This window comes from Ovis aries, chromosome 12 (genome assembly GCF_016772045.2).
Source record: "Ovis aries strain OAR_USU_Benz2616 breed Rambouillet chromosome 12, ARS-UI_Ramb_v3.0, whole genome shotgun sequence".
Classification (NCBI taxonomy): domain Eukaryota; kingdom Metazoa; phylum Chordata; class Mammalia; order Artiodactyla; family Bovidae; genus Ovis; species Ovis aries.
Window position 1 is genome coordinate 6,494,999 of NC_056065.1, and position 26,981 is coordinate 6,521,979.

The 26,981-nt window shown below is 47.2% G+C and overlaps 2 protein-coding genes across 4 annotated transcripts; both read left to right on the forward strand.

Moving 5' to 3' along the window:
• The first annotated feature begins 2,795 nt into the window (after positions 1-2,795).
• LOC132657496 (protein NYNRIN-like) lies at positions 2,796-14,209 on the forward strand. 3 transcript variants are annotated; one of them, XM_060396320.1, is made up of 4 exons: positions 2,796-3,025; positions 3,368-3,560; positions 6,879-9,204; positions 10,462-11,940. In XM_060396320.1, exons 3-4 carry the CDS (start codon positions 8,175-8,177, stop codon positions 10,560-10,562), a joined length of 1,131 nt encoding a protein of 376 aa, XP_060252303.1. In that variant the 5' UTR covers positions 2,796-3,025; positions 3,368-3,560; positions 6,879-8,174; the 3' UTR covers positions 10,563-11,940. The 3 variants fall into 3 exon arrangements, with proteins under 3 accessions (XP_060252303.1, XP_060252301.1, XP_060252302.1); XM_060396318.1 differs by having other exon boundaries at positions 3,362-3,560; positions 6,879-14,209; XM_060396319.1 differs by having other exon boundaries at positions 3,362-3,560; positions 6,879-11,940.
• A 492-nt stretch (positions 14,210-14,701) lies between these two features.
• On the forward strand, positions 14,702-19,717 carry LOC121816113 (lymphocyte transmembrane adapter 1-like). The gene is made up of 3 exons (XM_060396748.1): positions 14,702-14,807; positions 15,725-15,810; positions 17,594-19,717. The coding sequence occupies exons 1-3, from the start codon at positions 14,702-14,704 to the stop codon at positions 18,332-18,334; spliced, it is 933 nt and encodes a 310-aa protein (XP_060252731.1). The 3' UTR covers positions 18,335-19,717.
• Positions 19,718-26,981: the final 7,264 nt, after the last annotated feature.

Below are 26,981 nucleotides of genomic sequence, written 5' to 3' on the forward strand. Positions count from 1 at the left end.
CACAGCAGCATTACTTAAATATCATTATGATTGTCATTTTACATCCAAGGACACACCCAAAAAGATTAGAGGACTTGTTCAAGATCACCCAGGTAGTAATGTAAGATCTGATACTCTTAACCCAGTGCCTCTGTTTTTCCAAAGAGGATGTTTAGCATGTTGCCCCTCCACCGCAAAGGGCTTTGGTTGCTCGGATGCTTACGTTCTGTCCATTGAAAACCAATCCTAGAATCTTTAGAATCATATGTCACATTCAACTCTTCAAGTCACTCAGTTCAGTCAGTTTAGTCACTTAGTCGTGTCCAGCTCTTTGCGACCCCATGGACTGCAGCACTCCGGGCTTCCCTGTCCATCACCAACTCCCGGAGCTTGCTCAAACTCATCTCCATTGAGTCGGTGATGCCTTCGAACCATCTCATCCTCTGTCCTCCCATCTCCTCCTGCCTTCAATCTTTCCAGCATCAGGGTCTTTTCCAATAAGTCAGTTCTTCACATCAGGTGGCCAAAGTATTGGAGTTTCAGCTTCAGCATCAGTCGTTCCAATGAATATTCAGGACGGATTTCCTTTAGGATGGACTGGTTTGATCTCCTTGCAGTCCAAGGGACTCTCAAGTGTCTTCTCCAGCACCACAGTTCAAAAGCATCAGTTCTTCGGCACTCAGCTTTCTTTATAGTCCAACTCTCACATCCACACATGACTACTGGAAAAACATATCTTTGACTATACGGACCTTCGTCAGCAGAGTAATTCTGCTTTTGAATATTCTGTCTAGGTTGGTCATAGCTTCTCTTCCAAGGAGCAAGAGTCTTTTTAATTTCATGGCTGCAGTCACTGTCCACAGTGAGTCTGAAGCCCAAGAAAATAAAGTCTCTCACTATTTCCACTGTCTCCCCATCTATTTGCCATGAAATGATGGGACCATATGCCATGATCTTAGTTTTTTGAATGTTGAGTTTTAAGCCAGCTTTTTCACTCTCCTCTTTCACTTTCATTAAGAGGCTCTTTAGTTCTTCTTCACTTTCTGCCATAAGGGTGGTGTATCTGAGGTTATTGACATTTCTCATAGCAATCTTGATTCCAGCTTGTGCTTCATCCAGCCCAGCATTTCGCATGATGTACTCTGCATAGAAGTTAAATAAGCAGGGTGACAATATACAGCCTTCATATACTCCTTTCCCAATTTGGAACCAGTCCATTGTTCCATGTCCTGTTCTAATTGTTACTTCTTGACCTGCATACAGATTTCTCAGGAGGTAGGTAAGGTGATCTGGTATTCCTATCTAAGAATTTTCCACAGTTCATTGTGATCCACACAGTCAAAGGCTTTGGCATAGTCAATAAAGCAGAAGTAGATATTTTTCTAGAACTCTCTTGCTTTTTCTATGATCCAGCAGATGTTGGCAATTTGATCTCTGGTTCCTCTGCCTTTTCTAAATCCAGCTTGAACATCTGGAAGTTCACGGTTCATGTATTATTGAAGTCTGGCTTGGAGAATTTTGACTATTACTTCGTTAGCCTGTGAGATGAGTGCGATGGTGTGATAGTTTGAGCATTCTTTGGCATTGCCTTCCTTTGGGATTGGAATGAAAACTGATCTTTTCCAGTCCTGTGGCCACTACTGGGTTTTCCAAATTTGCTGGCATATTGAGTATAGAACTTTCATAGCATTATCTTTTAGGATTTGAAATAGCTCAACTGGAATTCCATCACCTCCACTATTTTGTTCATAGTGATGACTTCACACTCCAGGATGTCTGGCTCTAGGTGAGTGATCACACCATCGTGATTATCTGGGTCATGAAGATCTTTTTTGTACAGTTCTTCTGTGTATGCTTGCCACCTCTTCTTAATATCTTCTGCTTCTGTTAGGTCCCTACCATTTCTGTCCTTTATTGAGCCCGTCTTTGCATGAAATGTTCCCTTGGTATGTCTAATTTTCTTGAAGAGATCTCTAGTCTTTCCCATTCTGTTGTTTTCCTCTATATCTTTGCACTGATAAGTGGTTAAAGGCAACATCAGAGCAATTCGGTTTAAAACACATATTCTGTCACCAGGAGTGAACAGTTTTCTTCTACTATCAGGACAAATTACTTCAGATACCTGTTTTCTGTTTTGAGTGATTGGTTTAATTGGTTTACTGTGGTGAGGGCAGGGGTGCAGCCAGAGCCGGGAAACCCAGAGCTCAGTCTGAGGCCTGGGAGCCTCCTGTGAGGAGGCTGTTTCCCTCAAGCATGGGGGCAGGAGAAAATAAGAGGGGATGGAAGACTCGGCTGACTCAAACACGCTATGTAGATGATAAGATCACACAAGGGAAGACCTTGAGATGGTCGCGGGCAGGGGGACGTTCTTGAAAATTTTGTTAAAGCAGCTGTCGAGGTTCTGAGGTTTGGCTCTGTCTGCTTCCCCACCTGCCATCTTCCAGGCTGCCCGTGCACATGCCGTCTGCTCTTGGCACCAGGTCTGGGAAGCCCTGCACCCACGAGCCAGCCACAGGCACCCAAAATCTGCATTTGTTTCTAAAAAGCACCTTCCAGTGCTCCTCAGACACTGAAACAAACACTGTCAATCCGGAGGCCGATAAAACTCAGTATCACAGAAACCCAGGGGGAGCAATCACAAACACCCTATCACCTTGACCCCTCTTGAATCACGCTCCCCGCAGACCACAGCGCATCAGCCAGCCCAGGCAACAGGGTGCAGGCGCCCTTGCTTCTATCATATTGAGAGCTGAGCATCACTTCCTGGGCCCCAGGCTTCATTAGCACGTCGGTGGTACTGCTTCCTGTAGCTGACTATCTGTTTCCATTCTGGCAAAGTGTTTGCTCTCTTCTCTCTGCTTTGGGGGTTTGGGGGAGGATGAACTTCTCAAGGAGCCCGTCTCTGCCCTCTTGGCCGTCTCCCCCTCGGAGCCCCGCACGTCCCCGCCACAAGGCAGAGCGTCTGGCGTCCCCCTGAGCCGAGCTGGGGAGCTCCACACCCAGAAGCGCTCTCCCCTCTTGCAGTCAGCATCGCAGCCACAACCAGGTAGAGCCAAACTTGCTGTTTTATATTTTGGGTCAAGTCAGCCTGACATTTCAGGGATAGACGCAAGGTAGAGTTGGTTGTGGGAGAGAAAGTTCTAGAAAGAAAGACTGGACGCTTTAGAAAAGAAGAAGTAAAAACCAATAGACTTTTTGTGATGGATTTTGATAAATGAAGATTTAAGAAGATGAAAATTTGAGAGTCGAGTTGTATGTCAGGGAATGTTCAGAAAATGGAGACCAGGAGGATTTCTGTCATTCTTATTTACTAAAAAAAAAAATGCTTATACTAGATGGGATTATATGTAAAACACAAACCAATTCTGCCTTTTCTCTTGAGAGTCAGCAGTTTAGGAAGAGACAGGAAAAGTGGCAAGCTGACTGGCAAGCTGATGACGACTAAGAGAAGGCCTAGGAGGAGAAGCTGAAGCCAGAGAGGGTCGCAGAATAATGGATGCCACCACTTCAGCGCAGTCGGAGCCTGCAGGGAGAACCTCAGAGCCCAGCACTCTGCGGGGAACCCTCGGCAGCCTGGACAAGTGAGTGCCGGGGGCGGTGAGCGCTCCCCTCCCCTGATTTAGAAAGAGGGTCCTGGTCTATCCTGGGAAGCTTCTGCCCCAGCAGCCTTGCCACCCCTCACCAGGCTCTCGTCTCCTAAGACCACTAAACTCTTGGCTCAGAGAGGTTTGCTCAGAACTGCTGGGAGGAAAGGAATAGGTATTGCGAACAGAAAGGAGTTGTTGGGAAGAGAGGAAATATGATAACACACCACTTCCTTAGAGCTGGCTTCCTGGCATGGCTGGGTTTCTCATGCTTAGAGGCCCTCATGGCGGTCCTTGAGCTTTCCATTTTCAAGTCCCACAGATCACTCCTCAAAGAAACAGAAACAAAAACCAGTTTCTACTCTGATGGAAACAAACGGCCCACTTTTTACACAGATGTGCTTTTACGTCCTAAACACTTGCCATGAATGAAAATGGAATCACAGATATGATAAAGACACAGCCTTAGATCATAAAACCCCACAGAATTAATCATAGATGTAAATCCTTCAATATTATATTAACCTTCAATATTATATTAACAGTTAAAACCTTCAATATTATATTACAGTTAAAACCTTCAATATTATATTAACAAAAAGTCCATCAATAGTTGAAACTTTGACACTGAGAGGTATTGATTTCAGTGCAATGATAAAAGCACAGCTCAACAGCAATAAATTAAAAATCACTGTAGTTTGGGGAGGTAAATGTCATTACCGTGATAAACAAATACATGTCCCCTGCAGGTGGACAAGGTCGTTGATGGGGAAGGAATTCATAAAGTGTCAGAATCCTGCAGCACTCTTCCAATACTATTTCTACATCCATTCATTTGATAATTTATTCATTCATTCATTTAACAAATATCCATCAGGTTCCTACTGAGTGCCAAGCACGGTGGCAGGCACAAGGTGAATAGGACAGACAAGGACAGCCTCCTGGAGGTTACAGTTAAGTGGGAGGGTCAGATACAAACAGATGAACAAAAGCATGGCTAGCATAACATCAGTCAGTCGTAAGCTATGAAGAAAAACCAGGGCAGAGTAAGGGGACTGGAGGACCCAGGAGGGTGTGACCAGGGAGGACCTATCTGAGGAGGTGACATTTCAGAAGAGTCCTAAATTAAATGAGGGGATTGAACTGCGGGAGAGGGAGCAGCGAGACTGAGACAAGACTGTGCTTTGCTGGAAGCAGCATGGAGTCCTGGTCATCAAGGTCAGAGGAAAATAGTAGGAAAGGAGGTCAGAGGCAGGCAAAGGCAGAAGAGAAGAGGCCGTCACATTCTCACCTGTTAGGGACAATGGATGCTATCCCACGTGTGATGAGAATTCATGGGGGGTTGCAGAGGGGGCACGTGATCTGATTTAACCGTTTAGAGGATCACTCTAGCTCTTGTGTGAACATAGTATGTTGGGGCCAAGAGTGAAAGCAAGGAGCTCATTAGAGAGGTTCTGGAAAAGGTCTGTGTGGAACTAGTGGTGGCTCAGACCGAGGTGGTGGCAATGGAGGAGCAAGAGGTGATGCTTTGGGGTAGATGTACCGGTTGAGCAGATAGAAACTGCTGGTTAACCAGCAGTGGGATGTGAAAAAGAAAACATTCAAGAATGGCTCCAAGGGTTTTGACCAAGCCATTAGATGACAGGAAACACCAGAGGAACAGGTTTATGGGGGGTGGGGGAGAACAGGAGTTCTGTTTTAAACATTTTTGGTTTGAGATGTCTATTAGGTTACCACATGGAAATGTCCGGTATGAAACTGGGTGAACAAGTCTAGAACTCATAAGGACAAAAACCTTCCCTGATGGATGACCTGGTTTCTAGCATTTGGAGGGGCAAGTCTGCTAGTGATGCACTCTGTAACCTCAACTGGCTGATTCCTATAGCCAAAACAGAGCTAGCCTGGCCCTGCCCAGGAATTGCAAACAGCCCGGTCCTTACCCAGCGCATCTGCATGGTCAAATTCCACAGCAGAGCAGAGTGTTGCTTGAAGACCAGCCCCACAAGCTGATGCTACAGGGATTATTAAATGCAAGCAACCTGGACTCTTGTCCCAGAGCTGCTCCTTAATTGTAAGTGGATAATCTCTTCCAAGCAAGACAGAAAGCTGAGGGGCAGGGAACAGGGTAAGCAGGAGCAAATGGATTTGACAAGTTTGGAAGACAGTGTGAAGCCATAGAAAGAAGAGTCTTTGGGCCCAAACAGACCTAGATTCACATTCCATCATGCTCCTTCCTACCTATGTGATCTTCCCTATGTTACTCTACCTTACTGAGTCTAAATCTCAGGTTCCTTGGTCACAAAGAGAGATGGGATCGTTATACAGATTAAATAAGCTTTAATGCAAACCACTGGCATCCAGTGAGCATTCAGAAAGGATAGCTTCCTTCTCCCACATCCTCCTTCCCTCTCTCCATGAGGAGGTAACCCGCTCTTCTACCACCCAGCCCATCCCACCTCAGTTTTCCTTCCCTCGGCTCCCACCCCAAACCCTCAAGTCCTGCCTCTGGAGGAAGCATCTCCCCCCACCCCCCACCCCTGGTCCATGGCTGGATCGTGGCCCTTGGTTTTCCTCACAGGACTGGAGACCACAGCAGCAGCATCTTTTCTGGGTTTGTGGCTCTCCTTGCCATCCTTCTGGTTGTGGCAGTTTTCTGCGTCCTGTGGAACTGCGGTAAACGGAAGAAGCATGAGTCCCTTGTTTGTCCAGAGTTGAGACACACTATGATCAATTGTCTAGTCTGGAATTTAAAGCCCAGTTCTCAGATGGCACAGTGGTAAAGAATCGGCCTGCCAATGCAGGATATGCAGGAGACGTAGATTCACTCCCTGGGTCCGGAAGATCCCCTTGAGGAGGAAATGGCAACCCACTCCAATATTCTTGTCTGGAAAAATCCCATGGACAGGGGCCTGGCAGGCAACAGTCCATGGGGTCACATGGAGTCAGACATGATGGAGCACAGACACACACATTGCCCTCCTGAGATAAACCGTTGCACCGAGGAGTCCTCTGTTCTTACCTGTGTGTTAACACAGGTCATTGTCTCCGTTGGGATCACAAGCTGTGGCTCTGAAAGCTCCATGCTGAGTCGAGCTTCATTCTGAAAGCCATGGCCTGGTACCCTGTGTCCATTTCTTCTTCCTGCTTCTGTCTCCTGAGTCCCCTGTTCTTCTAGCTCAAAGGCATTGGTCAAGTCTGGAAACACATTTTTCATAATACATGGTGAGGATGGGGAATATTTTCAGGTGCAGTCTCTTCCCCAGTTCTGTGCAGCTAAGCCCAGCCATGACCTCTGTGTCTCTCATTGTCTTGCAGGGCAAGTTCCCTACCTCCAAGTTATCACCATGCCCTTGTTGACTCTGCCTCGACCCAGACAGCGAGCCAAAAATATTTATGACCTCTTGCCCCGAAGACAAGAAGAGCTGGGTAGGTTTTTCTTTCTCATCCATGGAATCCAGGCCTACAGAACTTCTGCCCCCAGAATATAGGTCTCACCTGCAAAAGCGGCTTTTTCTAAGCATGCTACCATCCTGCTCTTCAGGGAGCCGGCAAGAGGACGGGACAGACAGGTGGCAAGGTTCACCTCCAGTGGGGCCTGGGGGCTTGAAGAGGGAGCAGGGAGTCATCGGGGTCAGGGATCTGGTTTGGGGTTTTCTCCAGCTTCATTGAGAAATGACTGGCCTATGTCACTGTATGAGTTTACAGAGTACAGCATGATAATTTGATTACATAGGCTACAGTTTTGGTTTTTCTTGATGTAGTTAGCTGGGTATGTCTAAGGTTGGGAAAGACACACAGGAGGAGAACATGGCCTCCAGCCTCAAGTCAGGGAGGGCTCACCCGAGAACACTCCTCCCAGCCAGCCTCCTCGAGTCCTGTGTTAGTGTCCATTTGTCCTCAGCGAGCTGAGGAGTGTTCCTGGTCTCCCAGCTCATCATCCTTGAAGCCCTGTGTTAGGGACCAAACGACGGTCTCTAGGACCTGAGTCATGTTTACCAGAAAGAGACAGGATATGCGCTCATCCTGCCTGGCCAATCATGTAACGCCAGCTACTCCTGTAACTGAGACAAAGAACTGCCTGTATATAAGCCGCCATACTCCTTTGTTTGGGGCTCTTGTCAGATTCCCTTGTGTGGGATGAGACTTGGGCCCTAGCGCGCTAGGAATAAACAAACTCCCTTATTGCATTTGCAATACTGTGGTGGACTTGCTCTCTTGGTCGGTTTGGAGATACGGGCTCGGAGCATAACATCTGGGGGCTCGTCTGGGATCTCCGTCCCGCCAGGGAGGACAACTCTCCTGGTAGAAGGGAGTAACCTCGTTAGGAGATAAGAGCTCTGAGCACCGGTGCTAACGTTGCAGAAACCCGGATTAAGTCCGGGGCCTGGTATCGTACTGGGGAGGCATCTGGCTGTAAAGTGCAGAGGCAAGTCAGTGTAAGGCCGGGGCCTAGTTTCGTGCTGGGGAGGCAGCTGGCTCTGTGAACATCCTGCAGGTAAGATTGAGTGCATTGTCGGTGGCCACCTTGTGTTTGTTATCTGTTTGTCTATTTGTGGTGTCTGCGCTGCTCTTTGTGTGCTCTGTTGGCTCCCAGTGTACTTTTCTGTGATCATGGGACAAACAACTTCTACTCCTTTATCTCTTATGATTAACCACTTCTCTGATTTCAGGTCTAGAGCTCAGAATCTTTCGTTACTGGTAAAGAAGAGCAAACTGGTGACTTTCTGTTCTGTCGAGTGGCCCACCTTTGACGTCGGATGGCCACAAGAGGGAACCTTCAATCCCCAAATTATCCAGGCAGTTAAAGAGAGGGTGCTTACTCCTAGTCCTGCCGGGCACCCAGATCAGACTCCCTACATTCTGGTCTGGCAGGATCTAGTGAGAAACCCGCCAGAATGGCTTAAACCCTTTGTTCTCGCTCCTCCTAAACCTCCCCGTCCCTCTTCCCCAACTCCAACCTCGCCAAGCCCACAGGCGCTAGTCATGAAGGCTTCCGAAGAAAAAGAAGGAAAAAAGGATGAGAATCAACCAAAGCCGGTCTTCCAGGAATCTTCTCTGTATCCTAATCTGATAGATCTGGAAAGCGAATTGTTCCCACCCCCGTATGCGGATCCACATCCGCCCTTGCTTCCACAGGTCCCACAGGTTTCATCGGGAGAAGCCAGGAGGAGAACCGAGCCTTCAGCTCCTCCCAGAGAAGGGGGCCCCGCCCAGGGAACTCAGGGAAAAACAAGAGAAATGGCCAGTGTAGCGGAAAAAGACCCAGAAGTCCCCTCCTCCACTGTTCACGCGTTTCCGGTCCGGGCGGGACCAGCCAGAGAGGGTGGAGAACGGACATATCAGTATTGGCCCTTTTCCACTAGTGATTTGTACAACTGGAAAACCCAGACTCCCTCCTTCTCTGAAAAACTGCAGGGTCTTATTGATCTTTTAGAGTCTATCCTTTTTACTCACAATCCCACTTGGGATGATTGTCAGCAACTGTTACAGGTGCTTTTCACTACAGAGGAGCGCGAGCGGATCCTGTCAGAAGCTCGGAAGAATGTGCCAGGGGTGGATGGGAGGCCCACAATACAGCCTAACCTCATTGAGGAGGGATTCCCCTTGGTGCGACCCAACTGGGACTTCGAACGCGCTGAAGGTAGGGAGCGTCTCTGGGTGTACCGTCAGACTCTTATGGCCGCCAGGAAGCCAACTAATTTGGCCAAAATAAATTCAGTGAGGCAGGAACCAGATGAGAGCCCAGCAGCCTTCCTTGAAAGGATAATGGAAGCTTTTAGACAGTATACCCCTATGGACCCACAGGCAGATGAGTCACGAGCGGCAGTTATGTTAGCATTTGTAAATCAAGCAGCCCCCGATATTAGAAAAAAGTTACAAAAGATAAAGAGGTTAAATGAACAATCCTTGCAAGATCTAGTGAGGGCAGCCGGGAGAGTTTTTAATCATAGAGAGACCCCAGAAGAGAGAGAGGACCACATTAGAAGAGAAGAAAGAGAATTTAGAGCTGAAGAAAACCGTAAAAATCAAAAAAAGCTGGCCCAGATATTTTTTGCTGGGGTTGAAAACAAAAACAGGTTCCAGAAAGGGGAAAAATTGGACTCAAAAACTGAAGAAAAAACGACAAGGCGTAAGCTTGAGAAAAACCAATGTGCATTTTGTAAAGAGTTTGGACATTGGAAAGATAAATGCCCCAAGAAAAATCTAAAAGAGGGGCCCAAGAACCCCAAGAACGAGACTCCCTCTCCAGACAGTCATATCCTCTACGCGGGTGAGGATAGCGACTAGGGGGGTCAGGGCTCGAAGCCCCTCCCCGAGTCTTGGATAACTATAAATGTGGAGGGGAAACCGGTTGGCTTCATGGTGGACACGGGAGCCCAATACTCAGTCTTAAACAAAAAAGATGGACCCATGTCTAAGAAAAGTAGCTGGGTGCAGGGAGCAACCGGGACTAAACAATATGGATGGACTACAAAACGACATGTGAACTTGGGGGCCCACCAGGTAACCCATTCTTTTCTGGTGATACCTGAGTGTCCAGCACCCTTGTTGGGAAGGGATTTACTGTCTAAAGTAAATGCCCAAATTCATTTCGACCACAGACAAGTGTCAGTTTTAGATGGGACCGGGCATCCTCTTCAGGTCTTGTCTCTGGCATTAAAAGATGAATACAGACTCTACTTGCCAGAGGACCCAGCGACAATAAGCCCCGAAGTACAACCATGGGTTCAAAGATACCCTCAGGCCTGGGCTGAAACTGCAGGAATGGGACTAGCCAAACAGAGGCCCCCTATCATTGTGGAACTGAAAGCCAGTGCTTCCCCGGTGAGGGTACGACAGTATCCCATGAGTCAAGAGGCTCAACAAGGAATTACTCCTCATATACAACGCCTCATAGACGCTGGGGTCCTGAAAAGGTGCCGGTCCCCATGGAACACTCCCCTGTTGCCTGTGAAAAAGCCTGGGGGAACTGATTTTAGACCGGTTCAAGATCTATGAGAAGTCAACAAACGGGTGAATGATATTCATCCTATGGTTCCTAACCCTTATACATTGCTAAGCAACTTGCCTCCAAACTACATTTGGTACACTGTTTTAGATTTAAAAGATGCCTTTTTCAGTTTGCCTCTTGCCCCCGCAAGCCAAGAGATCTTTGCCTTCGAATGGCAGGAAGACGGTGGTCAGACCCCTGTGCAGCTGACATGGACTCGCTTACCACAGGGTTTCAAAAACTCGCCCACGTTATTTAATGAGGCCCTGGACGAAGACCTCCGTGAGTATCGGGTTGAACACCCTACCATTGTTTTATTACAATATGTTGATGACCTTATGCTGGCAGCGGCTACAGAAAAAGAGTGCCAAGAGGCAACAGGTGACCTTCTCCAAACCTTGGGGACTTTAGGTTACAGGGCCAGTGCCAAAACGGCCCAGATTGCCAAGCAAGAGGTTACATACCTCGGTTATAAGATAAAACAGGGCCAGAGGTGGCTAACACGGGCTATGAAAGAAACCATCCTCCAGATCCCTGAGCCGGCTAACCCTAGACAAGTGAGAGAATTTCTGGGAATGGTGGGATATTGCCGGTTATGGATCTTGGGGTTTGCAGAAAAGGCCAGGCCCCTATATGAAGGGACCAAAGAAAACAAGGACTGGAAATGGACTGAGTCAATGAAAGAGGCCTTCCAAGAGCTCAGGCGAGCCTTGCTAGAAGCTCCTGCCCTTGCCCTCCCTGATCCATCTAAGCCTTTCCAATTATTTGTAGATGAAAAGCAGGGGATAGGAAAGAGATGGGGACCATGGAAGCGACCTGTAGCTTACCTTTCCAAGAGACTGGACCCAGTGGCAGCCGGATGGCCACCTTGCCTCTGTATCATCGTGGCCACCGCGCTCTTAGTCCACGATGCTGATAAACTGACTTATGGACAGAGACTCTTGGTCTACACTCCTCATGCCATAGAGAGAGTTTTAAAGCAACCCCCAGGTAAATGGATTTCTAATGCCCGCTTGACGCACTACCAGGCTTTGCTACTTGACACCCCACGGATTCATTTCCAAATGCCCTGCACTCTAAATCCAGCCACTCTTTTGCCCAATCCAGGGGAAAATAGCCCCCTCCATGATTGTGATGAGATACTGGCCGGGGTAACAACAATGCGAAAGGACTTAACCGATACTCCACTGGATAACAGTGAGCTAAAATGGTTCACAGATGGCAGCAGTTATGCAAAAGATGGACAGAGACAGGCGGGAGCCACAGTAGTAGATGACTCTGGACGGACGATATGGGCAGAGGCCCTTCCCCCGGATACCTCAGCACAAAAGGCAGAGTTAATTGCCCTGATTCAAGCATTAGAGAGAGCCAAAGGAAAAAGAATAACTATTTTCACTGACAGTTGCTATGCTTTTGGCATGGTACACATCCAGGGCCCGATATATCGGGAATGGGGGTTTTTGACAGCTGAAGGAAAAGAAATTAAAAACTTGCCTGAAATCCGTAGACTTTTAGAGGCTGTACAGATGCCTCCGGCTATGTCAATAGTACACGTACCTAGACATCAGAAGGGTGACAGCCCCACGGCACAAGGGAATCGTGCCGCAGACCTGGCAGCTCGAAAAGTAGCTGATGAAGATTTCATCACCCCTGTGTTGGTGATCGGACTTCCACTTCCAGGTATGGGAACTCTGCCCCCAATCCCTGAGTATTCATCCACAGACTTTGCTTGGATCCAAAAACACACCAACCTTCAAAAAGATAAAGATGGATGGTACCGAGACTCAGATAGCTACCTGATACTCCCTGCTCAGTTGGGATGGCAACTATGTGAGCATTTGCACTTGTCTGCTCATCTGGGAGAAAAGAAGACTCTGATGCTCTTTCAAACTGCGCACCTGAGATTTCCCCGGCACCAGACAACTGTAAAGAACATAGTGCATGCTTGTAAGGCGTGTCAACAGACGAGGCCAGGAAAAGGACAACATGCAGGACTGAGGTATTGGGGAGAAGGACCAGGGCAACACAGGGAAATAGATTTCACCAAGGTAAGGCCAGGCAAGTATGGTTACCGGTACTTGTTAGTGTTGGTGGATACCTTCTCAGGGTGGGTGGAAGCTTTTCCTACAAAGGGAGAAACCGGGACGATAGTGGCAAAAAATATTTTAGAAGAAATAGTTCCCAGGTTTGGCCTGCCAGTGACCATCGGCTCTGATAATGGACCTGCTTTTGTGAGTCAAATAGTTCAGAGCCTTGCCCTAGCCCTGGGGACTAAATGGAAGTTACATTGTGAATACAGTCCACAGAGCTCAGGGCAAGTAGAAAGAATGAATCGGACTCTAAAAGAAACTTTAACTAAATTGGCTATAGAGACTGGCGGGGACTGGGTGACCCTCCTTCCCTTCGCCCTCTTCCGTGCGCGTAATACTCCTTATCAACTTAATCTGACCCCATTTAAAATTCTGTATGGGAGACCTCCCCCTGTATGTCCAATATTTGAAGGGACGAAACTACCGCCTCCCACGTTGGGGCAATTCCAAGAGGCCTTGATGGCCTTAAGCAAGGTGCACTCTCGTGTCTGGAAACTGCTCCGGGAAATACATGTGGGTCAAAATAAGGGAACTATTCCCTCACATGACATTGGCCCCGGAGACTGGGTATGGGTCAAAAGGCACCAAACCAAGGCACTAGAACCCAAATGGAAGGGTCCTTATGTTGTTCTTCTTACCACCCCAACTGCCCTAAAGGTCGACGGTATCGGGCCTTGGGTGCATTGCAACCACGTACGCCCAGCTGCTTCATCAGAGCAGGAAGACGCTAAGAAAGAATGGGAAGCATCTCTGCACCCGTCCAACCCCTTGAGGCTAAAGCTTTGAAGGCGCCAACAGGACCAGGACAACTCGGCTGGGCCATCTTGTGGATGACCCAGTTACTCTGCTCCGGAGTTGCCAGCGTGAACCCGCATCAACCCGTCAAAATCACCTGGAAGCTGCAAAATGGACTAACACGAGAGGTGCTAAACTCCACTACCGCAATACATCCACCAAACACATGGTGGCCAGACTTGTACTTTGACCTTAAGCCGATGGTAAATGTGCCTTGGGCTAGGGGTTATCTCCGAGAACAAGGGTTCTGGGCATGCCCAGGTGCACCCAGACATGACTGGAAGTCCTGTGGGGGGGCATAAGACTCTTATTGTAAAACTTGGGATTCTAATGATGGACCTCGGTGCTGGGAAGTAGGAAATCGAGATTTACTTAATTTTTCATTCGCCAAGCCCCTCCCTAGGGTCCTCGGAGATCCAACTTTTAGCTGTGAAAGTTGCAATTATGCACAAGTCAGAATAAGGTTCAATCCAGAAAAAAGCAAAAAAGAGGGGACCTGGATCTCTGGCCTATCTTGGGGGCTACAGACGAGGGAATCAGGAGGGTTTGGGGTTGATGGGAAAGGGATTACAGTAGTGAGCCAGGTCTTAGAGCCAATTCTTGTACACAGTATTGGGCCCAACAAAGTAGAAAAGCTGGCTGTAACCCCCTGCCTAACGACTTCCATGCCAACATCTTTGGCAGTGAGCCCCGAAGCAGAAGCACTCGCTGAAATAGATCCCCTATGGAAGCTGATTAGGGCAGTTTATGCCACCCTGAATCAGACCCATTCTGAGGCAACTAAATCTTGTTGGCTATGTTACAACTTAATTCCCCCTTATTACGAAGCAGTAGGCCTCAACGCCTCTTATGACTTGGCCAACAGCACCGATCCTCCTCAATGTCATTGGGGGGACCAAAAGGTGGGTCTGACGATGAAAGAGGGATGGGGAAAGGGCTTATGCATGGGCACGGTGTTACCAGCAAAGCCTCCACTTTGTGTGCATGTCGTCGAGCCTGATGACTTGCCTGTAGCTAAATGGTTAATACCTCAAATGGAGGGATGGTGGGTCTGTTCACACACGGGGCTAACTCCATGCCTGCATAGCTCAATCTTTGACACCAAAGAAAAATTCTGTGTTATGGTGGCTGTCATGCCAAAGATTCTGTACCAACCAGAGAATGCAATATATGATTATTGGGCCCAGAAATTAACTCTAAATCCTCCAAAAAGAACTTATAAAGTTAAGAGGGAACCTCTTACCACCATAACCATAGCAACTATGTTCGGTCTTGGAATAGCCGGGGCTGGAACCGGAATAACAGCTCTGTCCCTGCAAGGCCAAGGATTTAACTCCCTGAGAGCGGCCATAGATGAAGACATTACCCGTATAGAGCAATCTATTAGTCATTTAGAATCGTCTCTAACTTCTCTATCTGAAGTAGTTCTGCAAAACAGGAGGGGATTAGATCTGCTCTTTCTGCAACAAGGGGGACTCTGTGCTGCCCTAGGAGAAGAGTGCTGTTTCTATGCGGATCATACAGGAATAGTTAGAGAATCTATGGCCAAAGTGAGAGAAGGACTAGCCCAACGTAAACGAGAACGTGAGGCTCAACAGGGATGGTTTGAATCTTGGTTTCAACTATCTCCTTGGCTGACTACCTTAATCTCCACCTTGCTAGGACCCCTGCTAGTACTTTTACTAATGCTTACCTTCGGCCCATGCATTATCAATAGACTTGTAGCCTCTGTAAAGGAACGCATAAATACCGTACAGCTGTTTGTGCTTCGACAACAATATCAAACTGTGTCTCAGGACCGAGAGGAAGATTCCTCTATATGATCTAAGGACAGGGGGGAATGTTAGGGACCAAATGACGATCTCTAGGACCTGAGTCATGTTTACCAGAAAGAGACAGGATATGCGCTCATCCTGCCTGGCCAATCATGTAACGCCAGCTACTCCTGTAACTGAGACAAAGAACTGCCTGTATATAAGCCGCCATACTCCTTTGTTCGGGGCTCTTGTCAGATTCCCTTGTGTGGGATGAGACTTGGGCCCTAGCGCACTAGGAATAAACAAACTCCCTTCTTGCATTTGCAATACTGTGGTGGACTTGCTCTCTCGGTTGCTTTGGAGATACGGGCTCGGAGCATAACACCCTGATCCTCTCCCCACAGAACACTGGCCCCCAAATACCAGATATCAGACAGGTCCACTTCACCCAGAATGTGAGGACTGAACAGGCTGAAGCACTTGGAGGACTGGCTGACTGTGCTCAAGGTTTGCTCTCTGTCCTTTCAGGAAGACATCTCTCAAGAAGCATCTGTATTGTCAGCACCGAAAGCCTCGTCTCCAGGAATTCTGACAGCCCTCCTTCTGAGCATGTGGTAAGAGTGAGCTCAACGACAGTCCCTTTGGGAGAAATGACGTGTCTCTGGCAGAAGAGCTGAAGTGCAAGAGTTCTAGGTTTTGCTTCTTATTTCACTATAAACAGCACCCCAGGCCCTATTAATAAATGGGAAGACTAGCCTCAGGACCGCCCTACCACCCAAGGCAAAAAATTTCAAAAGAGAGGAGCAAGTGCTTGAGATTTTAAGAAAGGCACCAAGGCACATGTGTTCATGGATACTTGTTGGAACCCAAATGCACTGCTTTAACAAAGACACGATAATGCGTTTTTCCAAATAAGTGCTGTCTCCTGTACCGTAATTACCTTGGGAGGGTACATAAATTTTCCTACAGGGCTGTTGGTGCTCAAAGCACCCTTAAAGTTCTGCTTTGGGAATTACTTCCAAGCCTATGTCAAATTGTTTCCACCTTCCTCCATAGCAGAAATACTCATAAGTCACTCAGCACTGCGACTGGTGTCAAAAGTGTTGAGCGCGTTGGGGATACCTTTGCCTCTGGCTCTGAAGTCAGCTCCCAAGAAGGAGACGCACAGCAGTGTGGGGCAGAGGGACTGTCCTGAAGATCAGGGCGCTCGTTTCTGCAGATAAGTCCTTGTTAGCTTGTTAAAGAATTTTTTTCTTCGGTTTTACCGCATCCCTGGGTGAGTACAGCCATGGTGCCGCTGCTGCCGATTTGCTCGTTACCCAGCCTCTCTTTACCCAGGGCTGCTGATTGGCTCGTTACCCGGCCTTTCTTTACTCAGGGCTGCTGATTGGCTCGTTACCCAGGGGCGCAGGTTTGATGACCACGTGGCCGCCTCCAAGTCGCCACATTTGCTTCCTCCTGCTCTTGCGTGTCCCATTCTTAGCCTCTGGTCCTGCTTCTAAGACTTCCTAGGGCAGGAGGTCCACGTGGCTATAAATGGAAGAGTGGAGGAAATCCACTGCTTAAGCTAGTTCTCAGATTCAGCTGAGCCCTGAGGGGATTTTGCACCTAGAGTTTAGATCTCAAGCTGACTTAAACCTATAAACATGTTTGGATTGTACTCTGTACTGTTTGAAGGACATTTTGAACCAGTTGCCAACATTTAAAAGCCTAAGAGATTTCACACTGAAGTCCAGATATTCAGCCTTTTTTGAAAATCAGACGTTCTAGAAACATCAGACCAGCATTCCTGAATGGCTGTAGCTGATCTGTGTGTCAGCTGCGCCCATACTAATAACAGCAAGCATTTCGTAGTGTCCCCTCTGTGCCAGGAGCTAAACAATTCAGAGACAGTAATTCATTTTTTCTTCACAAAAATCACATGGTATTGATGTTATTATGATTAGCCCCATTGTATAAGTTAGGAAGCTGAGGCACAGTGAGATTAGGTAACTGTGTAAACTCAGCACAGAGTGGTAAGGTTAGGACTTGCACTCTCAGTCTGAACTTAAGCCTCTATCTTTAGCCACTATGCTGGGCCTAGCAATATGTTCTGGGGTTGCAGGCTCTCTCTAGTTCATAATACTTCCCCCACTGAACCCCCACAGTGTGGCCAGAAACTAGTTACAACTTACTGTCACATTTACACTGCTGCTGTCCTTAAACCCAGCGCACTTCACTCATCCCAACCTGGCGTCGGAAGCCTTGTGATCTGAGACCCCTGCTTCAGAGGTTTTCTCTGCAGTGGAGAGCTGAGTGAAGGCGCCGTTAGATACAGCAGTACCAGGTAGGGAGAAGAAAGGGCTTGTCCTTATTCCTATTCCTGCCCTGTCACTTGCCTTCTCTTCTTACTTACAGCCCTCCCAAGCAGGCGACGCCCTCCACATGCACAGAGCCCGTACTCACACCATGGGGTATGTAGTGGGCATCTATGACAATGCCACGCGGCCCCAGACGTGTGGAAACCTTGCTCCCTCGCCTCACTATGTCAATGTCAGAGCTTCAAGAGTTTCCCCTAGCACTTCTTCAGAGGATTCGAGAGACTATGTCAATATCCCCACAGCCAAGGAGCTTGCTGAGACTTTGGCTTCTGCCAATAACCCTCCTGGGAACCTCTTCATCCTCCCAAGCACCAAAGAGCTGGCACTGTCTGAAGAAATAGATGAGGGTTGTGGGGACGCCAGTGACTGTGCCAGTTTGGGGTCTCCAGGAACGGATAACAGTGACCCACTCAGCGATGGGGAAGGGTCTTCTCAGACCTTGAATGACTATGTCAACGTGGCAGAGTTGGACCTCGGGACCCCCCGAGGGAAGCAGCTCTGGGGGACGTTTCAGTGCCGCAGGGATTATGAAAATGTACCACCAGGTCCCAGTAGCAGCAAGCAGCAGGAGGAGGAAGTGACATCCTCAAACAAACACCATGTAGAGGGCAGGACAGATGGTCCAGAGACCCACATCCTACCTGCCGTGCAGTCAGGGAGCTTCCTGGCTTTAAAGGATTACGTGGCTTGTCAGTCGTCTGCCCACAGTGAGACCAGGCCGTGGAAACATGCAGAAGAGACGTCAAGTAAGGACTCTCATGACTATGAGAATGTGTGAGCTGCCGAGACAGGCGCAGGGGCTGAGCAGCAGCCTGACCCACGGCTCTTTCCTGACAAACTGAGACCCAGTCACCCAACCAGCAAGCTACATGAAGTGGTCGATGCTGCCAGAGTCACCCTTGACCACCCTGTATTTCAGTGGTTTCATTTGGTTAGGCTAAGGAGATGAAATGAGTAAGGAGCTAAGGGGCTCTCAAAAGCAGAGTTTTGAGAAAGCCAGAAAGTATTTTTTCTCAGCAAGGTTCTGTTACCTCTCGTATCAACTTAAGAATGTTTGCTGAAACTACCTTACAGAATTTTTAGGAGGTTAAAAACGGAAGAGTCCTTTAGTGAGCAGTGGAAACACGATGTAGCCTAAAATCATTGGCTTTGCTAATACCAGCAGGCTGCAAAGCTAGAATAGATTATTTGGTAATCCAGGCAGAGGCCAAAAGGAATGAAGCAATTGGAGCGGGGTGGGGAGGGAGAGTTTCCACTCTAGAATGAGTGTGGACCACCAAACGCGGGAGAAAATACAGAATAATAATTCTCATCATTGCTAAGGGGATTGCAAGCCATAAGCTTCACTCTGGAAAATTGTTCATCAGTTTCTTATTAACATACACTTATTATATAACCCAGTCATTCCAGTATTAGGTATTTATCCAAGTGTAAAGTTTGTGTTCACAAGAGAAAAAAAAAAAACAAACCTCATACATGACTGTTTATAGCAGCTTTATTCATGACTGTGAAAACTTGGAAATAAGTCTTTCAACAGGTGAGTGGATAAACAAGCTGTCCTATAGTCACACAATGAATTTATCCACACTCAACGGTAAAAATGAGTGAAGTATATAGGTTCATGCAACAACATGGACAAATATTAAACACATTTTGCTAAGTGAAAGAAGCTCTACGTAAAAGTCTACATATTGTATGGTTCTACTTATATGACATTTCTGAAAAAAGCAAAACTGTGGAGGCAGAAAACAGATCAGTGGTTGAGAGGCTTGGGAAGTGGGAACACAGGAGCTGTACAAGGAAATTTTTAGGACAAAGTTTCTATAAGGTGATTGATACTTGACTGTATGTGTTTGTCAAAACACACACAAAAAAAGCCCGTACAGCACAAAGGATGACTTTATTACATGCAAATTTTAAAAGCTCACCAGGCAAAAAAAAAAAAAAAAAAAAAAAGCTCACCAGGCTGTTGGGGGGGCCACAATATAATGCAGACTGTAAAAATTTTGTAAAATTTTGTAAAAATTGAACTGGTTTTACAAATGTATGACATAATGTCACTGAAGGGAGTGGGGGAAAATTGAGCTGGCCCAAGTAACTTTGGAAAACAATATTTTGCTTGGAAATGTAAGATGAAGACACAAAGAGCTGAACACAAACACTGCAGTGTAACTGATAAATTTGTGTCTCATGGGAATATAGTTTAGCAATTTTTAAACTAAGTATATCCTCGAGTTGAACAAATAAGTAAATATGATATAGATAAGGAGAGGCAGGTTTCTTACTCTCAGAGAAAGAAGCAATAAGTAAGCAAGTAGAAAAGGAAATGCAGATGAGTGTACACGTAGGCTTCCCAGACGGTACAGTGGTAAAGAGTCTGCCTGCCAACGCAGGAGACGCAGGAGATGCAGGCGCGATCCCTGGGTTGGGACGACCCTGTGGAGAAGGAAACGGCAACCCACTCCGGTATTCTCGCCTGGGAAATTCCACACACAGAGGAGCCTGGTGGGCTACAGTCCATGGGGTCACAAAGAGTAAGACATGACTGAGCACACACAGCACACTCATGTGTGTATTTCCTAGGCTAGTATACGTATGCGTATCTCCTAGTATACGTATGCGTATCTCCTAGTATACGTATGCGTATCTCCTAGTATACATATGCGTATTTCCTAACTCTGCCCACTAGAGGGTCTAGAAGCCATTCTCCAGTTGCAGTGAATACACTTAGCTCCCAGATCTTGGTTTCCAAATATCATTGTCCAATAAAAGGAAGCAGAACTCCTTGGAGGAATGGCTGGTTTTAGAGCTGAGGCTGGGAAAATACAAGATGAGTTTGAGCACTGTGTAGAAAAGGAAAAAGAAAGAAACAAGGGGTCAGGGGAAGAGAGGAGAAAAGATGAGGGCGTGTCAGAAGGAGCCAATTGAGAGCACTCTCAAAGGTATTAGAGCAATTTAGGCAATAAAAGTAAATGTTTATAATGCAGATTTATAACTCAAGTTAAATATCCACGAATCCCTGCCCTGATACATGGTAAAATTAGCAGGTGGCACCTTATGGAAAAATAAGATAATTTCATAACTTCAAAGAATCTCCCTTCAAATGTGTATTCACTATCATGATGGTTTTAACTTGATCCACAAATTATTTGATACTGCCCTTGGCACTTAAGTCCCTTCGCCTTTGGTGCGGGCTGGATTTAGTGACTCTTGTCTAAGGAAAAGAATACGGAAAAGAGAAAATAGTAAATCTACAGTGGAGAAACCTCTGTATATGTAGGCTATTATACATGTATATTTCCTCTGTCCACTGGAAGGTCTAGAATCAGAGACGCTCCAGTAGGAATGAGTGCACTCAGCTCTCAGGCCTTGGTTTCTAAACTTGGTAGACACTATCTTAACCACGTGATCAAGGTCAACTCACCATTGGGAAGCTATGTTGTGGACTTCCCTGGAGGTCCAGTGGCTAAGAATCCGCCTGCCAATGAAGGGGACAAGAGTTTGATCCCTGGTCCAGGAAGGGGCCACATGCCAAAGGCATCCAAGCCTGTGAGCCATAACTATGGGGCCTGCGTGCAGAACTACTGATGCCCTCATGCCCAGTGCACGTACTCTGCAGCAAGGGAGGCCACCGCAGTGAGAAAGCTGAGCACTACAGCTCAAGAGCAGCCCTCATTTGCCACCCCAGAGAAAGCCCACCCACAGCAGTGAAGACCCAGCACAGCCATAAATACATGCATACAAGTTATGCTGCTCTATGACCAAGGACAAGGGTGCTTCGCCTCTGTGGTATCTTCCCTAAAAGCCACAACCCCAGTCTTATCGTGAGAAGCATCAGAAAACTCAAATTGAATGACATTCAACAAATACCTGGCCAGAACTCTTTAAAGTGTTAGAGTCATGAAAGACAAGGGAAGACTGGAGAAACTGTCAGACTGGCAGAGACTAAGAAGGTGTGATGACTAAATACGTGATGCCTTGGATCGGATTGTAGTACATGAAAAGGACATTAGTGGGGAAAAGTTTAAAAAACAAACAAAAAGAGAAGAAAGTTCATATTGCAGTCAATAGTACTGGATCAATGTTAATTTCTTAGTTTTGACAAAGGTACCAAGGTTATATAATTAGCATTTAGGGGAAGCTGTGTGAAAGGTACAGGAACTCTCTGTACTGTCCCTGCAACTTTTCTGAAAGTTATGCCAAAACAAAAAGTAATTTTAAAGCATAGATAAAGCTGGGAGTGAAGACATCTAGGTTCTTTCCACTCAAATAAGGGTGCCTTTGTTCCTTTCTCTGCAAAAAGGGACATAATATAAAGCACATGCTACTATCGTTGCTTTGGATATTTGTGTTAGTTTTCTGCATGGTTCTGTTAATGTATGCCCTCAGTCTCTCCTATCAAACTGCAGTCCCTTTGTCTGTAGGAAAATATAATTAAATCCTTTGTATTCACCCTAGTACTTAGCACAAGCCCCAAGATAAAGTCAGGTTATCAATAACTGACAGGTGATGTGATTTCAGTGCATGTTGAGTGATGTTTTTCTGTGGTTCAGGAATGGAGGCCGAGGCTTAAAGCTAAGCATCAAAGGTGTAAGAACATCCCACGTTTCTGAGTTCAGAGCACCACCAGCTGTCAGGGGTCAGCCAACAACCCTCAGGGCTTGCTGAGAACAGGAAAAGAAGTCTTAACGCGCACTGCTCTCCACAGCACTGCGCCTCCGCTCCGCGGGAGAGGACCAAGCGTGGCTGTGGCAAGCCTCTGAGGACACACTGGTCGCGAGGAGTGTCTTTCCTCCTCACTGCCTCTGTCCCCAGGGGTGGGAACCATCTCACCATCTCTTCTGCAGGGCACCTGACGCCCCAGGAAAAGGAGAGAGTAGAGTGTGTGCCAGAACTGAGAGGAAGGGCCTTGGAGGGGCTGACTACCCACTGCTGGGCATGGCGACTCTAAAAGTGTCACCAGAGGAAGGCCTCTGGGCCTAGGTCATTTCGTTGGTACTATGTCAACAGGGTGCAGGGCCAGGGACTTCTAGGATAAATCTGTGAGGCATAGAACATCGGAAGTGGCTTCACAAGCACTTGGGTAGGTGCTAGAGACTGCACATTTGTGTGGCCCTGAAATTCATATGTTGAAACTTAATCTCTGTTGTGATACTATTAGATGGTGAATGCATGCTCAGTCACATCAGTCATATCCGACTCTTTATGACCCCATAGACTATAGCCCGCCGGGCTCCTCTGTCGATGGGACTCTCCAGGCGAGACTACCGGAGCGGGTTGCCATGCCTTCCTCCAAGGGATCTTCTCAAACCAAGGACTGAACCCGCACCTCGTGTCTCCACTGCAGGTGGATTCTTTACCGTTAAGCCACCGGGGAAGCCCCATAGAACGTGGGGCCTTGGATGACCAGGTCGTGACAGTGGAGCTCTGATGGGTGGGGTCAGGACCATTGTAACAGAGGCCCCAGGGCCTCCCACCCCTTCTGCCTTGTGAGAACACAGCCAGATGGCTGCCTGTGAATCAGGTGTCAAGCCCTCACCAGACACCCAGTCTGTGAGTACCTTGATCTTAGACTTACCAGCCTCCAGAACTGTGAGAAATAAGTGTTCACTCTTTCAGTCTCCAGCCTATAGTACTGTTGTTATAGAAGCCTGGGCAGACAGACGGTGGGATAAAGGCTGATTTTTACGGGAGCCAGCTCGCATACCTGTTTTGGGTAGATTTCTTCGTTGCTCTCAGATTCACTCTACATGTGACAAGCATTTAAATGTGCCACACACGAGGGCACTGTGTCATTCTGATATTGATGGCCAGTAAAGGTTAGCCTAGGAAGCAAAAAAAGGCACGGAAAGAGCATGGCAACCTCATTCATCAAGTAAAGAGAGATTTGTGTCAGATCTGTATGAAGATTCAGACAGAGCTGGCTCTTAGACACTGGCATGAAAGGCTCCTCATAACCGAGAGATAGCTGCATTGCCAAACCCGGGCCCATGCGCCCTCCGCACAGTGAGGCCAAACACACTGACACACTGGAGTCTGGAGTACAGAAGGTCTATGGCAAGGGCTGTGCACAGAGAGTGCTCAGAAGGCCTGAGCTCACAGTGCTTTTCAGGGAAGAGCTTTCTGTTTGGTTGGTTCTGGTTGCTGCCTGCAGCTTCCTGGATCTTAGTTCCTCCACCAGGGATGGAAGCCAGGCCGCAAGTGAAAGCGCTGAGTCCTAACCACTGGACCCCCAGGGAGCACCCAAGGAAGAGTTTTTACAGGCAATATTTGGGGTGAGAGCTGACCTCTGATCAGTTGGTGGCAAGGTAGTACGGCGGCCTTCGGGAACCTCGGCCTTCAGTCTTCCGGTTCTCCCCAGTCTCAGTCTTCGTGTTCTCCCCCGTCTGGGGTTTCAGCGTGCCCTGTCTTGCTGTGTGTATACTCCCTGAGACAGCACCAGGACTCCGTGCTATCACTGAACTACTGCTTCCTGACTGCTTTTTGTTTGTTCCTGCATCTCCTAATGGTAACTGCCTGAAGCTGAATCTGCTCTTTGGGACTCAGGGAAGGCCTAGGACACTACAGTACTTTTCTTTAAACTAGAAGTGAAGAGTCTTTTGTACCCAAGAGGGCCCCACAGTGTCCTGTTCAGTGTCAACCCTCCTTTTTTTGATACTCCTCAATCATGAGAAACATTGGGCTGGAAGAAGCACAAGCTGGAATCAAGATTGCCAGGAGAAATATCAATAATCTCAGATATGCAGATGACACCACCCTTATGGCAGAAAGTGAAGAGGAACTAAAAAGCCTCTTGATGAAAGTGAAAGAGGAGTGAAAAAGTTGGCTTAAAGCTCAACATTCAGAAAACGAAAATCATGGCACCTGGTCCCATCACTGCATGGGAAATAGATGGGAAACAGTGGAAACAGTGTCAGACTTTATTTTGGGGGGCTCCAAAATCACTGCAGATGGTGACTGCAGCCATGAAATTAAGACACTTACTCCTTGGAAGGAAAGTTATGACCAACCTAGGTAGCATACTGAAAAGCAGAGACATTACTTTGCCAACAAAGGTCTGTCTAGTCAAGGCTATGGTTTTTCCTGTGGTCATGTATGGGTGTGAGAGTTGGACTGTGAAGAAAGCTGAGCACCGAAGAATTGATGCTTTTGAACTGTGGTGTTGGAGAAGACTCTTGAGAGTCCCTTGGACTGCAAGGAGATCCAACCAGTCCATTCTGAAGGAGATCAGCCCTGGGATTTCTTTGGAGGGAATGATGCTGAAGCTGGAACTCCAGTACTTTGGCCACCTCATGCGAAGAGTTGACTCATTGGAAAAGACTCTGATGCTGGGAGGGATTCGGGGCAGGAGGAGAAGGGGACGACAGAGGATGAGATGGCTGGATGGCATCACGGACTCGATGGACGTGAGTCTGAGTGAACTCCGGGAGTTGGTGATGGACAGGGAGGCCTGGCGTGCTGCAATTCATGGGGTCACAAAGAGTCGGACACGACTGAGCAACTGAACTGAACTGAACTGAGCTGAACTGAATCTTGAGGGGAACAGGGGCAAGACAAGAAAGGGAATTGTTTTGGATCGAGCGGTTAATCATAAATTTGGCAGAGAAATTCAGCTTGGGGGAGCACTTGGTTTCAGTTATGAGATGAGAGTTTATGGGATCAAAATAAGTTGTTAAGAGAGCTACCGCTCAGTAAGAAAGGGAGGTTCAACCTACCACAGTTGGGTGGCAGGTCCCAGAGAAAAGAAAGCCAACTCATGCTCATGAGACAGAAGGGAGCAGGGCACACAGTTGAAAAGAATGACATAGCCTGAGGACATGACATAAACCGATTAGAACCAAATAGGTTCAAGATGGTGGCCCAGTCGACTTCTTCTAGAACTTGAACCATACTGTATCCTCAGGGCAACACATCAGCAAGCTAAATCAGAGACCCCCCCCCCCCCCACACACACACACACACACACACAGCCCATGGGAGTTCCAAGGCCAACCATGAAAGACAGAAAGTGAGCAGTAGCTCAGTTCCTGGAAATCACCACCCCTTCCCCAAAATTCCTGGTTAGAACCAACTAGGCCCAATAGTCGTCTCACTCGTTAGTCTATGAACTTACCCACCCCTATAAAAACTGACAACCCCATGACCCAGTGCCTCACCTTCTGAGGTGCCTATTCTCTGTGGAGTGTTTCTTTCTAAATAATTCACTTCTTGCCTATCATTTTTTCTCTCACTGAATTCTTTCTGTGATGAGACATCAAGACCCAGAGCTTCATGAAGTCCTGAGATCAGGTGTGTGACCTCAGTTAAAGACCATGGATTTGAGACCCAGTCTGGCTTCTGACTGGTTCAAGTCCTGGCCCATGAGCTCAGGTTCTAATCTGAGTTGCACTGTTTCACTTATGCCCCGATGAGTTAAAAAGCAACAACAAGCCCCAAATGGAGTCATGTACACTTCACCGCATCCACCCAAGTTTCAATCCTGCCCAGAAATGTGACCTACAAAGCAATCTGAAATTTCCTGAACAGCTGCCAGTGAGGCAATATGCATGATAAACTAAGCTATTTCCCTCCCCTCAGAAAGAAGGAGACCTGGCCCAAAGTAACCCTTTTCTCTTGCTAATAACTGTCTTGCCCTCCTTTGCATAAAAGATTTCCATTTTGTACTACTCTTGGAATGCCCTCTAGTTGCCAGATGGAGTGCAGCCTGATTCATGAATCACCTTCTTAAGCCATTAGATCTCAAATTTACTTGGTTGAATTTTATTTTTAAATGTCATTTATCCTTAAATACATTCTCCTAAATTGAGAATAATTAATAAATTATGTTCTCAGATAGGTAACCTTTCTGTTTATTTCTTCTTCTGAGAATTTTTAACAAATGAATGGATGAAAGACTGTCTTATAATTTCTTCCTCTTATAGTTTTATTTTCTCAAATTAGTTGCCAGGAAATTGTGAGTTAAATGGAATGCTAGTTGTGAAACAGTGGGGAGAGCACAATCTTTAAAAGAATGACATACCCATCATACATACATAATAAGCCACTCCAGTCGTGTCTCTTTTGTGACCCCATGGACTGCAGCACCCCAGGCCTCCCTGTTCTTCACCATCTCCCAAAGTCCATTGAGTCAGTGATGCCATCCAACCATCTAGTCCTCGCCTCCTTCTCCCTCAGCCTTTCCCAGCATCAGGGTCTTTCCCAGTAAATCAGCTCTTCACATCAGGTGGCCCAAGTATGGGAGCATTACCTTCAGCATCAGTCCTTCCAGTGAGTATTCAGGGTTGATTTCCCTTAAGATTGACTGCTTTGGTCTTGCTGTCCATGGGATTTTCAGGAGTCTTTTCCAGCACCACAGTTCGAAGGCATCAATTCTTTGGCGTTCTCACTTCTTTATGGTCCAGCTCTCACAACTGTACATGACCACT